This window comes from Populus alba, chromosome 8 (assembly GCF_005239225.2).
Source record: "Populus alba chromosome 8, ASM523922v2, whole genome shotgun sequence".
Lineage (NCBI taxonomy): Eukaryota > Viridiplantae > Streptophyta > Magnoliopsida > Malpighiales > Salicaceae > Populus > Populus alba.
The window spans coordinates 12041014-12056949 of NC_133291.1; the positions used below are offsets into that span (position 1 = coordinate 12041014).

The 15936-nt window shown below is 34.3% G+C and overlaps 3 protein-coding genes across 5 annotated transcripts; 1 reads left to right on the top strand and 2 right to left on the bottom strand.

Moving 5' to 3' along the window:
- Positions 1-1142: 1142 nt before the first annotated feature.
- Positions 1143-5115, bottom strand: LOC118057588 (heterogeneous nuclear ribonucleoprotein 1). 2 transcript variants are annotated; one of them, XR_004688986.2, is made up of 3 exons: positions 4687-5115; positions 2063-3353; positions 1143-1563 (listed from the first exon to the last, which is right to left on the bottom strand). XR_004688986.2 is itself a non-coding variant. In XM_035070219.2 (2 exons), the coding sequence occupies exons 1-2, from the start codon at positions 4906-4908 to the stop codon at positions 2205-2207; spliced, it is 1371 nt and encodes a 456-aa protein (XP_034926110.1). In that variant the 5' UTR covers positions 4909-5115; the 3' UTR covers positions 1843-2204. The 2 variants fall into 2 exon arrangements, 1 of the variants encoding a protein (XP_034926110.1); XM_035070219.2 differs by lacking the exon at positions 1143-1563 and having other exon boundaries at positions 1843-3353.
- A 2418-nt stretch (positions 5116-7533) lies between these two features.
- Positions 7534-9362, top strand: LOC118057600 (uncharacterized). Of its 2 annotated transcripts, none has more exons than XM_035070235.2 (3): positions 7534-7777; positions 7874-7962; positions 8127-9362. In XM_035070235.2, the coding sequence occupies exons 1-3, from the start codon at positions 7706-7708 to the stop codon at positions 8992-8994; spliced, it is 1029 nt and encodes a 342-aa protein (XP_034926126.1). In that variant the 5' UTR covers positions 7534-7705; the 3' UTR covers positions 8995-9362. The 2 variants fall into 2 exon arrangements, with proteins under 2 accessions (XP_034926126.1, XP_034926132.1); XM_035070241.2 differs by having other exon boundaries at positions 7536-7777; positions 7877-7962.
- Positions 9363-10398: 1036 nt separating this feature from the next.
- LOC118057617 (uncharacterized) lies at positions 10399-13899 on the bottom strand. The gene is made up of 2 exons (XM_035070259.2): positions 12951-13899; positions 10399-10850 (listed from the first exon to the last, which is right to left on the bottom strand). Exons 1-2 carry the CDS (start codon positions 13190-13192, stop codon positions 10790-10792), a joined length of 303 nt encoding a protein of 100 aa, XP_034926150.1. The 5' UTR covers positions 13193-13899; the 3' UTR covers positions 10399-10789.
- Positions 13900-15936: the final 2037 nt, after the last annotated feature.

Consider the following 15936-nt stretch of genomic DNA (forward strand, 5'->3'; position numbering starts at 1 on the left):
TTCGTGTTGAGAAGAGCATCTCAAGAAACAAAAATGGCAGCCAAATGATTTGATAGGCAAGGGTCATTAACAATGGTAATGATCCAGACAAGAGTCATAGAAGCTTGTTTCAAAACACTTGGGATATAACGGAAAATTAAGACATCACAACTAAGAGATTGGGGCATTGGTTTCGCATCATTGAGATAAAAAATTTAAGAAAATCATGAGTTGTAAAATTGCAGGAAGACGTGGTTCCAAATTCACGGCACTGAGAATTCGGATTCTGTATGAAATGAAGTAAACTGCTTTCTCACAAGACAGCAAAACAAGGTATTTACTTTCCAAAGAACACAAATCACTAGATATCTATAAAGATTTTGTCCATCCACAATCAAATATTGGACATCAAGGCTGGAAACACAAGCTCAAAGGTTGGAAAAAACAAAAACAGGAGGGCGATGACCATGTTCTTAAGCGCCTGTTTGGGATTGAAAATGCTTTTCAAAAACGTTTCTGAAAAATTTTGAATTTTTTTTTTAAATGAATATGTTTTTGATATTTTCAAATCACTTGAATGTGCTAATTTCAAAAATAATTTTTAAAAAATAAAAAAAAATATTATTAGCATGCTTTTCTAAGTGAAATCACTTTAAAAAACAACAGCAACCACACTCCTATACATGCTCGGACCTCGCACTTCACAGAATCACTAACCCACCGTTTTGCTATCACTTCAGTACATTCAGCTCGAGATGTAAATGTTGCTAATAGTTGAAGTGTACAACTTAAGAGGCACAGCATCCTACCCGCTAAGTATTAGCAAATATAGAAACGCCTGACCAACATTTTGCTAACCAACCGATAAAAAGACGCAATACGGCACAGAAAAGGCAGACTCAAAAGGGAGCATCCAGCCCCATAATACAAATTTTGGAATCAAACAGAGAATTTTCCACCTAATTACAAAGCAGACAAGGACATCCAACCATTGGAGAAGAAAATCATGGGTCGTGGCAGCTCTTGAATGAGATTAAAACATCACAAGACTCGTTATCAGTAGTAGAAAAATGCATCAAATTAGACAGGCAACACCATTTGCATATTTATCCTGTATCCCACAAAAGATAAGTTGACATAAAAAGTAATTAAGCAATCAACGATATTCCAAGATCAACTAAAGTTTTCGATTGATAACTTATCTGGTGCTCTAAGCAATTGGAATGACACATTATCTAGTCCAGCGCATAATTATGTGTCCTAAACAATTAGGTAATAGGAACTTGCCATGTAACACAGCTAACTAATTAAGTCAACATACCGCAAGCTCCCTGTCTAACAAATCCATCAGTCCACAAGAAACCAGAATGATTGAGAAATTTACGACTTCCAATGCCAAGAATCTGCAAAAAAAAAATGTGGCAGTTTTGGCATTGCTAGCCGGAAAAGCTTTTCTTGGGTTAATCACAAATCCAACTGACAAGTCCTCTTCACACTTCCATGCTGAACAAACCCCCACTAGGAAGCTCGGGTTCAGCCATGAGTGGACCCTTTGACCTCACCTTAGAACTCGAGCATCTCCTCCTGTACAACACAAGGGCAAATACAGGGGGGAAATGATTATGTCATCTTCAAAGTGTCAACTACCACTACGATTAACGCTATCCATTTACGAAGTGATCAACGAAGTGCTTATAGCTCCACTGCTATCAGTTTAAAACTCTCAATTCAATCAATCTCTGTAAGCCTACTTGTCAAGTTAAAGTAAGCATATCAAGTTCTAGAATTCACTTCTAGCATCTTGTTCCCAGTCAAAAACAGATCAAAAGGGGCCCAATATTAAAGACAATAAAATAATACAGCTGAAACCAAACAACACACAGATATTATATGCGCAGTTAAACACTAGGATAGAGAACCGAAAGATTCCAGAACAGCTAGCAGATGATTGTAAGCACGCTGAATTAAGAACTACACTCAATAAGCAAACATTAAATAAGAAGGGCATCTAGCACGCCTTGAACTAATTATTAAAGACTAGCAAAACAGATAGTGCAAACTACTGGGATTTAAGCAACCCAACCATTCCCAAAGTGCATCATCCAATTTGAGCCGCTCCCCTGGTGCTGGGAGCAAGAAATCTTCAGAGAACCTCATGAGAACAGCCGGACATGCTCGCTCACAAACAGAGATGAAGACCTGGTAGGCAACTAAGGTGTTCACAATCACTGTTGTTGGGCTTGTCGGGCCTGAGAACCACCATAACCACCACCATAACCACCAGGACCATTTGCTTGAGGACCCCCATAATTTCCAGAAGTTTGTGGTTGCTCTGATCTCCATGATGCATTTCCATACCCAGAATTTCCATTTGCATCACCATATCCACTCCCCATGTAGCTGCCGCCGCTACCCTGTAGTTCTGCCCCGCCAGGACCACCAGCATTACTGTTTGAAGTGCCCCCAGAACGTCCTCCAACAGCACCATACCCAACTGGATTCACATAAGATCCATCATTTCCACCATAACTACCATACCCATAACCTTGATTCCCATAACCAGTGGCTCCACCAGGAGATTGACCAGCAGACGCTGAACCAGGACCACTGCCAGCACCAGCATTTGAAGCACCCCAAGAAGCAGCACTCCCATAACCCATAGCACCATAGCCAGATGAACCTTGACTGTTCCATGAACTTCTAGGTGCCCCAGGAGGACCGCTTGCATAGCCAGGATTTGGAACATTAGGATTCCCATAGACCGCGCCTGCAGGTCCCCCATAACCAGCACCAGCTCCAGTGTAGCTGCTATAGCCACCATAACCAACACCATTACTGGCAGGACCATATCCATATCCAGCTGCGTTATAGCCAGATGACCCATAAGGAGGAAAACCACCTCCAGTGCCTTGAGGCTGCATATACCTATTTGAATCCATTCGACCATCATATGAGTTTGTGTTGCCACCAGATGCACCGTAGCTCTGGTAACTGCCACCCATAGAGCGGCCACCCCCGCCAGGATTGGCCTCTTTAGGAAGAGCTCGTTTTACTTCAACTTGCTTACCATTCAAATCGTGGAATGTTGTCTGTAACACCCGGTCAACTGCATCTTCAGAATCAAAGGAAATAAAACCAAATCCACGAGGTCGCTGGGTGCTCTGGTCGTACATTATTACTACATCAGTTACAAGGCCAAAGGCTTCAAAATACTGGCGAAACCCATCATCATTTAGAGTAGGAGGCAATCCTCCAACAAATATCTTTTTGGTCCGAATATTTCCACCACTGCTGGTGTTTCTACCAGGATTCAAGTTTCCAGCCCTGGCATTCGTTTGCTGCTCCTCTCTTGATAACGCCCTCTTTGCCTCAACCTGATAACCAAAGCAACTGGTTGGAAGGCAGGAATACAAATTGAAAGCAGGAAACTCATTCATCATGCAGAATTCCCAAGATATCTTATCTGATTACAGTCCTCTAAACTTGTATAAGTAAATTCTTCATGTATGACAAGCCTAGTAATCACTAAAGAAATAAACAACTCTCACAAAGGTGTGGTCTATATGCATAAACTCATGTTATAAGATAAATTGATTTGTCAAAAAGCCAATCTTTAAGGATACTTGGGTTGGCGTCACAATCTCGACATCAACATAAGGTCACAATCTCAACACAAAACTGTTCACATAAATCAGTATACCTGGTGCGCTAGCTAGTCAAATCCTGGTACAGTGTAATACAAAAATAAAATTGGAAACCCACTAAATAAAGATGAATAGCTTCTTTGACAAACCTCTATAGTTGAGCAATTAGAAACAAGTAACCACAAGCACAAATAACACCACTTCAAACAATCTGTTCTCGCTGAAAAGCTACCTAATAACAAGAAGCTGTAGTAATATATTGATTTATTCAGTGAATTAGCTAAATATGTGCAATTTTGATTTGCAGGTCCTCTTCAACAGCATTAAAAGGCACATACCCACCCCGTTGAATACCAATGCAATATATCACATGGACTCACTACCAGTGCCTGAGCTGCAGAGGAGTCTGGAGGTTTAACTCGCCTGAAAAAAAATTATCATGCGAGAACACCAAACCAGAGATGGGATCATGTATGGAAATAGGCTTATGGTCGTTGCTTAACATTTCTATAATTTATCATTAGACACATCGAGCTCTACTACATCTACAATGTCCATAAAACTAGTGCAAATTCAATAAGTGAAACTGATTCAAAGAAGACACAGGGTGTTCAAAAACCAAAAGGGCCTTTCTATAGCTTCCAATTAAACAATTCACAGGAGTCGGTTTCTCTGTTTCTTGTCACATGGAATACAACCTTAGAGGCGGAATCGTTATAAGATGATCTCCGCAGTTGTTTTTTTTATTTTCTATTTCCTTTAATTGACTCAATTGAGCAACTCAAAAGCAGCTAGTGTATCAAAAACCCATTCGCAAATACAACTAAATTAATTCAAAATCAATCTGAAACCAACGGCCAGTAACACCGTACCCAATAAAATTGTTACCATAAACCAGGAGCTCAAGAACCCTAATATCACACTCCAAAATTGCAATAAATATATCGAAATTCAACCAAGAACCAGATAAAATCAAACCCGAGAAGAAAAAAAACATTGCCGAAAAACCACAAAAAAAGCCTTAAAGAGTAAAAAATAATAAAGAATAAAAGCTTTAACTCACCGTTCTACCATCAATAGTGTGCGTATCTTGAAGAACCCTATCGAGAACGGAAGGGTCTGCAAAAACGACAAAGCCAAAGCCTCTAGGCCTACCAGTGGTCTTATCTTTCATAACGACAGTCTGCAAAACGTCGCCGTATTGCGTAAAATATTCTCCGAGCTTCTCCTCTGACGTCTCCCATGAAATCCCTCCAATAAATAGCTTTCCCTGATCTGAATCCATTGCCTGTACTATTATTTAGATATGTAGATATAGCTATAGATGAGCCCCTCCCCCTCCCTCTCTCTCTCTCTCTGAACTAGGGTTTTTTTGGATTTTTAATTTTGGAGGGCTCTGAGCATTTTTGGTGATTTTTTTTTTTTTTTTTGAGGGTTTGGTTATGGTGGCGACTTTTTGAGAGAGAAGTTTTATGGTTATAGGGAGAGGGGGCTGGGGAGAGGGAGGGAAGTGTGATAATGTGAGGTTATGCGATTTGGAGGGTCCAGATTTGTTTTCATTCGTATGGACGGTTGTGACTTGGTGTGGTGGTTTTTTTTTTTGTTTTGGACGTGTAACCTTGTCGTTTTTTGCAATTCAATACATCATGTTACCACTCGTTGCTGCGGGCCATTAGGAGAACCCCTACAAAATTAAATTTACGAGTAAATTTTAAATTTTTAAATACAATTGAGTCTCGAAAATACAAATTAATAAATTCTTTAAAAAATTAGATGAATAAGGACCAAATAAAATTAGATGAATAAAATAAATAAATAGATTATGAAAATAGTGGATGTAATTTTCTTAAAAAAAAAAGTTAGTTATTTAACAAGTCAAAGGATAAAGACAAATATAAATTATAAGAAAGAATGGATGTGACAAATACTATTAATTAACAAAATTAGTGTTCAGATATAAGGGTTTTCATGGTTTCAATATAATTCTCGAATTTTAGTTATAAGTTCAACAAAAAAATATATTAAAAATGAGGGAAACTTCTAAAATTAAAATAAGAGTTTCAAGGCTTTTATAGTTTTATATTTACGAAGAAAATGTGAGTTTGAGTCTAATTTTGGAATAATAGGGTTTTGATATTTTTCAAATTCAATTATAGAGTTGAGCAGGTAAATGATAGATTTTTGTGGCTATTTTTAAATTGAACAAAGTAAGAACAAGTCCAGAATTTAAATGATAATTAAAGCATGCAGAAAAAATCTGAATCAGTATTGGATCTCTTAAAGAATTAAAGCTAATTTTGAGAGCATTTGAAAAAACGGTTGTAATCATTTTGCTTTAAAATTAAAAAAAAAAATTATTAAAAATTATTTTTATATATGTTTTGAATTGTTTTGATACACTAATCTCAAAAATAATTTTTAAAAAATAAAAAAAAATATATCATTTTAATATATTTTAACAAGAAAAAATATTTTAAAAAATAACAGCAATCAAACTATGAAAAAAACCTTCAAGTTCATGAAAATAAATTTAAAGTGAAAATATAATTTTAGTATGTTTAGACGTTAATCCAGGCCAAAGAAAAAACTTGTAAAGTGAAAAATAGGATATTCATATTCTTTTTAGATGTTATTATGAAACTAAGTAACATAATTTTAGCAACTAATTATCCAAGTCTAGACAGAATAAGGAGAAATTCAAAATTTAAATTAGGTTTTTGAGATGTCTGGAAGAGGGAGTACCCAACAATAATGTGATAGAGGAAAAATGATTATTATGTTCGGGTTATGGTTGTCAAGTTTATTTTGAGTCATTAAAAACGAAAATTATATCTCAACTTGATAATACTAGCTTTTTACCCTATCTAAATAAGTACCCAACAATAAAATGTTTTATTGAGCCTTTTTATCAACATAATATTACATCATGTTTTTATACACCAAAGTTTTTATTTAATAACAACTCGTGTAACTAAGAATCGAACTTATATTTATTTTTTTTTATTAATGTGGGTGTTTGAGTCAGTTTGCCACGATTAATTCCACCGGCCTTGAAGTTAACAACCATGTAAATCTTCAATAGTCATTATATGAGCAACCACATAGCTCGAACGTGAGATCACAAATGAAACAAACTTTTTAATTTCAAGCTTTTACCACTAGGCAAAAAAAAAAAAAAGATTCGAACTCATATAGACCATGAATTATAACCAAGGATCTTCTCGTGAATAATTCATTTACTATAGATTGATTCATTGTATTTAAATAAAGGGCATATAATTGAATGTTTTTAAAATACACAAACTTAAAGAATTATTTGGAGAGAGTTTTGCATTGTCCATTCAAGGGATAAGATTGAAAAATTTAAATCTTGAAGGTTAATATATAAATTTAACTCAGTGATTGAAGATGTAAGAGTTAGAAAATTAACATGAACAACTCTACTAGCTAAAATAAATTTCTTCTGAGATTATATATATATTAATGTAGATATTTGGATTAGTTTGTATACACTTCGACTAATTTCATGGATCTTAAAGTTAATAATCATGTAAGCTTCCAATTGTTTTAAGGTTTGTGGGATTCGAACTAATGATTTTTATAAAGCAAATCTAAGATCAGAGTAATTGAGTTACGTTCCTGGTTAGGATTTGATAATTTTAGTAGTTATGGTGATTGATGAATGAGTTTTATCATGAATTACTGAATTATTATTAAAATAATTTAAAAATAAATTTAAAATAAAAAAATGAAGAAGGTGGTTGTACCGCGCGCTAGGCGAAGACAAAAGTAGTTTCATCGCTTTCATGTGTTCCCTTGTCTCAGGCTCCCTTAAATATTATTAATGGTAAAGCCATGCAGTTCAAACGCCCATGGTCCACCTAGTCCCGACCCACCACCACCACCACTTCTAAACTACAATCATTGAAGCCCAACGTTCCCATTTTCAAATCCCGTTGGAGCACGAAATGGTTTTCAAATCCACTTGACAGCCTCCTTCTCCTTCTCTCTCTTTACTTTTAGCCAATCTCCATCTCACCATTAACAACATCCTCTAATCCTTTGAGGTTTCTCTCAAACTGATGGGATGCTTTCTTGGCTGTTTCTGCTTGTCTTCTAGGAGAAAGCGTAGAAAACCGGCTTCTAGAGACCAAGTATGCTAACTTCTTTACAATTTTCTTTTCTTTAATTACCGTTTTTTTTTTTTTTTTACATTAAAACATATTACCATCTTTTTATTTTTGATGTAGCAGAAACTTGGTAGGTATGAACCTCTAGATTCTGTTTCTACAGATTTTGGCACAACAGGGAATTACATAACCTCTGAAGCTGAACTCAGGTCCCTCATTAATTCATCAGTCCCTGTAATTCAATTTTTACCATATTCTCCAATCATTTAATTTTCTGTTGTATTTTTCAGTGCTGTGGGTCTCTCTTTTTGTATTTATTTTGTGCTCGGTCAAGATTGGTTTCTTTGGTGAGTGTGTTTTTTTTTATTGACAGCAAAAGACCTAAGGAGTCATTGAACTATAAGGTTAGAAAGAAGGTGAGCTTCAATTTGAATGTCAAGACTTATGAGCCAATTCCAAAAGAGGAGTGCAGAAATGATTACTGGGAAAGTGATGAGGAAGAGACTGACAAAGTTGCAGCAAAAGAAAGGCAATCTTCTTCTCTATCTGAAAGGGATTCATCCGCGTTCAAAATGGCATCTTATCCATCAAATTATAGATATAGAAACTGCGTTGACAGTTATGATGAAGAGTATGAAATACCACGTGAAGAAAGTGATTTGGATGATGATGAAGAAGAAGAATTCTACGAAGAAGATGAAGATGATGATAACAATGGCTGCGATATAGATGAATTGAGAGTAAATCAAAAGGAGTTATTTGGACAATTCAGCTCCTTATCTGTGAGCTCACAGAAAAGAAAGTCTTTGACAAAGTTGGGAGAAGAAGGGACAACTGAAAATCTAAAGCCCCTCGGTGATTCAAATGAGGGAGGATTGAGATCGCGCCAATATGTTCATTCTGTGCTGAAACCAGTGGAAAATCTCAGTCAATGGAAAGCAGTGAAGGCAAAGGGAACACAACCACCAAAGCAACAGAGGAAAGAAAATGTAGCATCTGAGCAACACCCACCCCTTAGTTCACCCTCGAATATCACTCACTCCACAGGTCTCATGCAAGAAATTGCAGTTGATGCTAGCCTCTCAAACTGGGTAGTTCCTCCTGATTCTTACCAGAAGAAAACTGCATCCAATGATGTTGAGACCAATCCATCAAAGAAAAGCTTGTTTGACAGTACATATCCATGGAGAAATAAAGAAGATACGCACATTTCAGACATTGCCAACTTGGAGACCTGCTAAGAAAATTCCATTTTTTTTCTCTTCAAGGTGTGATAAATTCAAAAAAAAGAGAAAAGAAAAAAGAAAAACACATGGATCCAAGCTAGAGACCAATTTCCTGGAAATCTACCTCAGGCGAGAAAGCAAAAGAGGTTCTTCTCATATGAGGTTGGGATGAATCTGTCAATGGAAACGCAGCAGGGGGGTTGCTCTTGTTATTTTCTGTAGCCTATACTGGGCAAGTGTTGGAACAATTTGGGATGATGTGATCGTGTCTCTGTTTCTGATTTTTGATCCGCTTCTTGGTGTTGTTTTGAGTGTAAAGAAGATGAGCTTACCTGTCTTGTTCCTCGACATCATTATTTTATTTTCCTCCTTTTTCCAGTTTACTGTTTGTCTTAGAATCAGTACTAGCTGAACAGCTCAATTTCAAATATCATCATTCTCAGTTTCTCACTTTCACAATCATTAAAATATATCAGAGCCTGGAGGATTACCTTCCAAGTCACTCCAAAGACATACAGAGGTCAAGGAGGCACATGTCAAATACTTTCTAGTTTTGTTTGCAGTAGAAGACAAAAGGTGGTGGTCTGTTAAGGTTCTTGCGATGAAACATGTCTTCCAATACTGGCAAAATGGACAAACATGTCTTTCAAGAACTGTTCAAGTTGAGGATACTCCCGTATTAATCTACAAGATCCCAATGTTTCGGTTTGCGCATACAATTCTAAATCAAGAATTAATCATGACGAGTTCTGCCGAAGTTGTTGTTAGTTTGTGTTGTTCATCTTATACTTTTAAAAGTTTTTTTAATTAAAAATATATTAAAATAATTAAATTTTTTTTATTATTTTTAACATTAATTTATAAACACATCCCATGTGTATTATTTTTATTATAGCTTTGTTTTTTTCCCAACAACAAAAGAAAAAAGAATCTCAAAACCAAAAACCTTCTATTTTTTGCACTGAGTCCACCAACAATTACTTTTCAAACCTTATTTTGATAGAAATTAAAATAACATATTTTTTATTTATACATATCTATTTTTTAATTTATTTTACATACAAAAATTCATCTCACAATAATTTTAATTAAAATATATTTTTTAAGTTTGATTTTTAAAAAAAAAAAAAACACAATTAAAATATTTTTTAAAACTTTTTATTGTTTTTAACTAACAGAACGCCAAAAGAATAGCACCATAAGTGCCACTCATCCCTACACATTACATACATCATGCATGGACACACTCGAAACCTAAAAGGGAATAGAGCACCACAAGTGCCACTCATCCCTACACATTACATACATCATGCATGATCACTAGGTTCATCACAGGAAACTTGCTCCTGTAAACATGCAGCAGTATGCAAAAACACAGGTGCTATGATAGGATTAGGAATAATGGAGTGGTCACGAGAGTGAAGTAAATGTAACTTTAATCGTCAGAGTGTTATTCATCTCTTGTATACAATCATATGTCAAAAAGAAAAAATGTTCAGTTTTAATTGATATCCTATGACATCTCATGTGAGCTAGATCATCTTTATTTCTGTCTGTTTTATTTCCCAGGAAAAGATCCACCAATTCAAAGCTGCTTGTTTGAGAATTCACCACAAAAGAAACCACCAAAATCCCTCCTTAAATTTCCCTTCTGCAAGCTGCGCCCAAATGTTGACAAGGATGGCGAGGTGCCTCACCTACAACAAGAACTTGGAAACCAATCCTTTCACACAATTATCATGCTGCGGCTGGAGTGAATACCCTCCTAGCTTGTCCAGCAGAAATCTACAAATCGATGTACTAATGATATCTACATTATTGTACATGAGCAAGAATCTGAACCATCCTCTTCATCAGAATCACCAGCATCACTGCAGCCACAAATGGAAAACTGGAGATTGAGGGAGACAATAATAGTCAATTAACATTAGATCTATGAACAGAAGATAGTCAATGCTCAGATAAATAACATCACAGGCTAAAGGGTTTATTGTGGACACACGTTGGTGTTTAGTTTTTTCAATTAATTATGATTCATGAAGGCAACAAAGTAAATTTGAAGAGCTCAAAAGGTCACCTAATGCTTGGAACTGACCGCAGATTTAATCAGTTGAGTGTTTCACCAGTTCATTAAAATAATTGGACGGTTAAAATATGTGTTATCTACAGATGTTTTGATCATAACACCAGTTCCTTCCACCCACATCAAAACCACAGTAGAGAGCAGGTCAATTTGAGAAGTTCCACATGATGCAACAATTGAAACATTACCATTACAACAGGGTTTTCCTACAGATAGAAGCAACGGATTATTGTTCCAGAGGAATAGACGACTTCAGTTTTTGTTTTTTTTTTAGATTCTTTTCTTATCTTGACTTTCATTTACTTGGATCCTTCTTACAATTCTCATCCTCAATTTTAGGGAGGCATATTGCAATAATGGCTACTTTTTGAACATCAATTAAACATCCGGAACATCCGCAGAGGATATCGTAACATGAATCAGCAAGACTTGCACCAGATAATACTTGACAATACTAAATGAGATGCGAGGGACAGGTTGAATCATCCACCAAATCAGAGTGGTTGACAACGACCAAAGTGTAGATTTCTAAATCCACACTTGAACTGCACTGAATCACTGAATCGGCTGAAACAAAGGGGGTCTTATCAAAACCCACCAGAAAACTACTATTAGCCACCTTCTTTTTGTGGGAAGCAATGGAGAGAAACTTGCTAATGGTACTAAGAAAAGAAAAAAGAAGAATGAATAATGTGTCATCTTATGAGAAAATTGTTTCCTAATGGAACCTTGCAAGGATACTAGACAGAGGGAAAGGAAAGTCTGATACTAGATTACTAACAAGATCCACAACATAAATAAAAGCCAACGGAAAAAATCAACTGCTCTTATCTATAGCTAAAACTTCAGTGTAATACTGTAGTCCAAATAACAGTAATGTTCTTAGCACAAACTACTTCCTTCATGAAAAACAGAGGTCACTTAACGTTCAATCAAACTAAAATGACAGTAAATGAGCCTGAAGGTTGAATGATGTTAAACACCGGATGGCAAACAGATCAATTGATAAAAACTACCCATAAGCGGCTTAAATAAAAATCTAGGTTTCACAGTAACTCCGGCAAAAGTTTAATCATTTTTGTTTGAAGTTTCCAACATTATAATGATCATATTCATTCCTCCTCATTGCTAATAAAGTTGATAGCATATCATTTGCTCTATGTGTTCTGGATAATTAGGTCCCATTGTTATTGTTAGATGATGTTGAACGGGCTTGTCCTTTTGATTCTAGATGTAGAAGAGATAGGCAAGAACTTAAGCGATATATCCATTGCAAAACACAACAGGGGTAGCTGTTCAAAGATTACAAGAAAATTGGCTTCATAAGTGATAACTTATGTCATGAGGCTTCCAAACTAAATACAAAGTAATTTGTTATGTTCGGTAAATGGGAGTGACCAAGAATCAGAAAAGGAATACAGACTCGAGAGGGTCAAGCTCTGCTCATACCACAACAACTTGACTCACTTCAGCCTGTTCCTTAATTAGAGTTCGTTCCAGAAATACTTGCATGGTATGCGTGGAACTTGCCTAATGTTCATACTTCATACAGATGCACTTCTCCTCAAATTGAGGAAAAGTCTAAAAACACAAATCCAAAACAAGTCATCAAAATGCTTGGAAATAACTTAAAAACCGCCAGGATAATTTCACCCAGCATCTATCAATTAATCTGAAGCTTATCTGCTCATAGATGATCAAGCATTGCCAGATCATATGCCCATAAATGCACTAGTCCACCAACTTTTCTTTTTGATGATTAAGTCACAACTAGTTTCCAAAACTGAAAAACTCATTACTCAACTTGTGAATCAAATATCAGATAACAACAAAAGCAAAGCTAGAACAGTAAAAAATGCCAAAACTCAGCCAAAAATTATGAAATTACCTGGGTTCGAATTCTAAAATCTCCACAAGTTTATTCCCGTTATTATCATTCCACTGAACTTTTCTCCTGACTTTGTCTGGACTTCTTGACATCCCACCTTTCCTAGGAGGCAATAAAGCCTGGAACTCACTATAATCTTCTCCATTCTCTTCAACATCCTCCTCAACATCTGGAGAGTCTAAAGTCATCATCAAAGGCTCGTGTTTTGATCCATTAGCATCCTTATCAACATCCTTTTCCATTGACTATTACAAATTTACACCACAACACAAAAAAAGCACAAACAATGCTATCAAAAACCAATTCTAACAATCAAAATGACATTTAACATAAATAACACCAGCCCAGATTTCCAAACATCAAGAATTAACAAACCCTAACCCCAAAATCCGCTTTTTGCGTGGTTAAGGCTGTTTTGATAGGGTTTTGATCAAGATAAAAGGTCAACGCTCATTTCTTACACGATCAAGCTCAGAATTGGGTTAAGAAAATATATATTCTCAAGAAATCTAAAAGAGAAGGGATAAAGAGGAGGAGTCATCGAGACGAGGAGGAGGAAATAACATTGCTTTCCCAAGAACGCGACAGAAAGACTGGAGCTTTGAAAAGAAAAGAGTTTTGTTAAGCTAATTGATAGATAGCCATGTGAAAAAGGAAACGAACAATAAGACAGATAAAATAGGATTAATCGTTCTAAAAAGTAAATCAAACAAGATAGAAAATGAAACCATTTAATTTAAATTTTTAATCAAAAAAGGGTAAAAACCCAAGATTGATTTTTTTGAGGAACCCAAAACATAGTAATTCTTGTTTGCTCTCTTATATAAATTAGACGACTCCTCAGACCCTTTTATGTTTTTTTTCCCCTTAATTACTACTACTATTGGTCTCTTATTATTTTTTGAAGAGTGGAAAGGAGAGGAGATACGACGGCTGTCAGTGATTGACATGGGCGACCGGACCATGAAGTGGTTGATGGTGCACGTTAGTTAAATCTCGTTATGATATAGCTATCCACGTGGGATACTGTGATTAGTCAAGGGTCTTGGTGATGCCTGAAGTGGAGACAATTTCTGTGGGGGTGCTTGGTTTTGATGATCATTCTGATACTAGGGGCCTTTTGCCTTCCACGACCGTTTCCGATTAATCAATAAAATTTATATGAATCATTAACCATCAATTTAGTTAATAATATTTATAATATAAATCTTGTCACATTTAATACCACCGTTTTAATAAAATAATTAATAATGCACCAATCATAAAATGATACAATTAAATTTAATTATATGTAAAAAATTTATTGATTTATCCTAATGATGAATAAGATTCATCTAATAATTTTCAATAAATTTTATTTTTTAAACTAAATTTAATACAGAATGCTTATCTTGTATAATCTTGTATATCAAGAATTAAAGTCTTCTTTAATTAGATTCTAGATTTAATGTGTTTTTTTTTTATCATAATGCAATATATTTTTTTTAAAAAAATACATTAAAATAATTTTTTTTATTTTTAATATTAGTATATCAAAAAATATCAAAATAAAGTTTCAATTTTATATTTTTTCAAGATAAATATATTTTTAAAAAGCATTTAAAAATAAAAATTAGCATACTTTACACATATTATTTATATTATTTTTCAGTGTTGTTTGTGTTTTGATTTTCATGAGAGAGGTTCTTTACTTTCCTTTTTTTCTTATGTTTTTTTGGGAAGATTCGCTCTCTATTTATTTTGTTTTTAATTGTTTTACGTATAAGTAAAATAACGAGGAAACATTAAAAAAAAGAGAGAGGCATTGTCGTATTATAATTATTGAAAGTATATTCATTTTACATCTACATATATTTCACTATTCGTTATAATATAATAATTCTTTTTTTTAAATCAATGAACTTAGTATTGAGGTTATTTTAGTTTTCCCATAAGAAGCTTTAGCTATTACCAGATTTATCGGAGATAGAATTATCTTTTATTTTTTTAAAATACATTAGAATTATTAATTTATTTTTAAAAGCAAAATTTCTAAAACTAACATTTAAGATTTTTTTTTATTTTTTTAAGTATAGTAAAATAACTTAATTGACTTTAAAACAATTTTTTTAAATCTTACATCTCGGTACTTTTTCATCTTTTCAATCTATTTTTTTTTTTTTTTGTTATTATTAAATTAGTCAAAGATAACTTGATATTTTAACAAACATAAAATATTATCAAAATGAAAAAGTAGGTGACACATATAACATTTATGCCACCATGTAAGAGGTACTTACGGCTTTCTGGCGCCGTCACATGCGGCGTCTTTTAGTGGCCACAATGCCTTTCTACCGTATCGTTGGAATCTTCATGGCATCTTCTTCTTGGTGGGGTGGTGAGTCGTAATGGCAGGATGGATTATCGTAAATGAAGCTTTTTGTCTCCTCATTTATCTCAATCCCCTCAAGAATTATGTTAGCCGTTCAAAATTTTAGAATTGTCTTCTTAGTTATTGATATTCAACTTCAGTTATTATTATTTTTTTATTTTTATTTTTTTTAATCCTTTTATAAAAGTTTTTTTTTTCTGATTTATCTTTCAATCCCAATTTGTGATAAATTATTTTTTCAATTTGGTCCTTATTTTTTTCTTAATATTTTTGTACAATTTTTTTTATTTCAAATTAATGATGTATTATTTTTTCAATTTGGTCCTCATTCATTTTATTTTTTGGTCCTTTTGTTACAATGATTTTTCTTTTTAATTTTAACCTTCAATAGAAAATTCGTTATTGTCCTCTAATTTATTTTTTTATTTTTTTATCTTCATTCTTTTTAATTGCTATTTTTTATTTGAATTTTTTCTCTAGTTTTATTTTTCAACATTTGATTAATTAAAAATTGAACTTTGTAGTTTGTCCATGTATATGCTTTTGATCCACTGACCTGGGTCATGAGTTTGAAAAATCAACACAGGTTGACATTTGTTTTTGTTTTTTAACTTG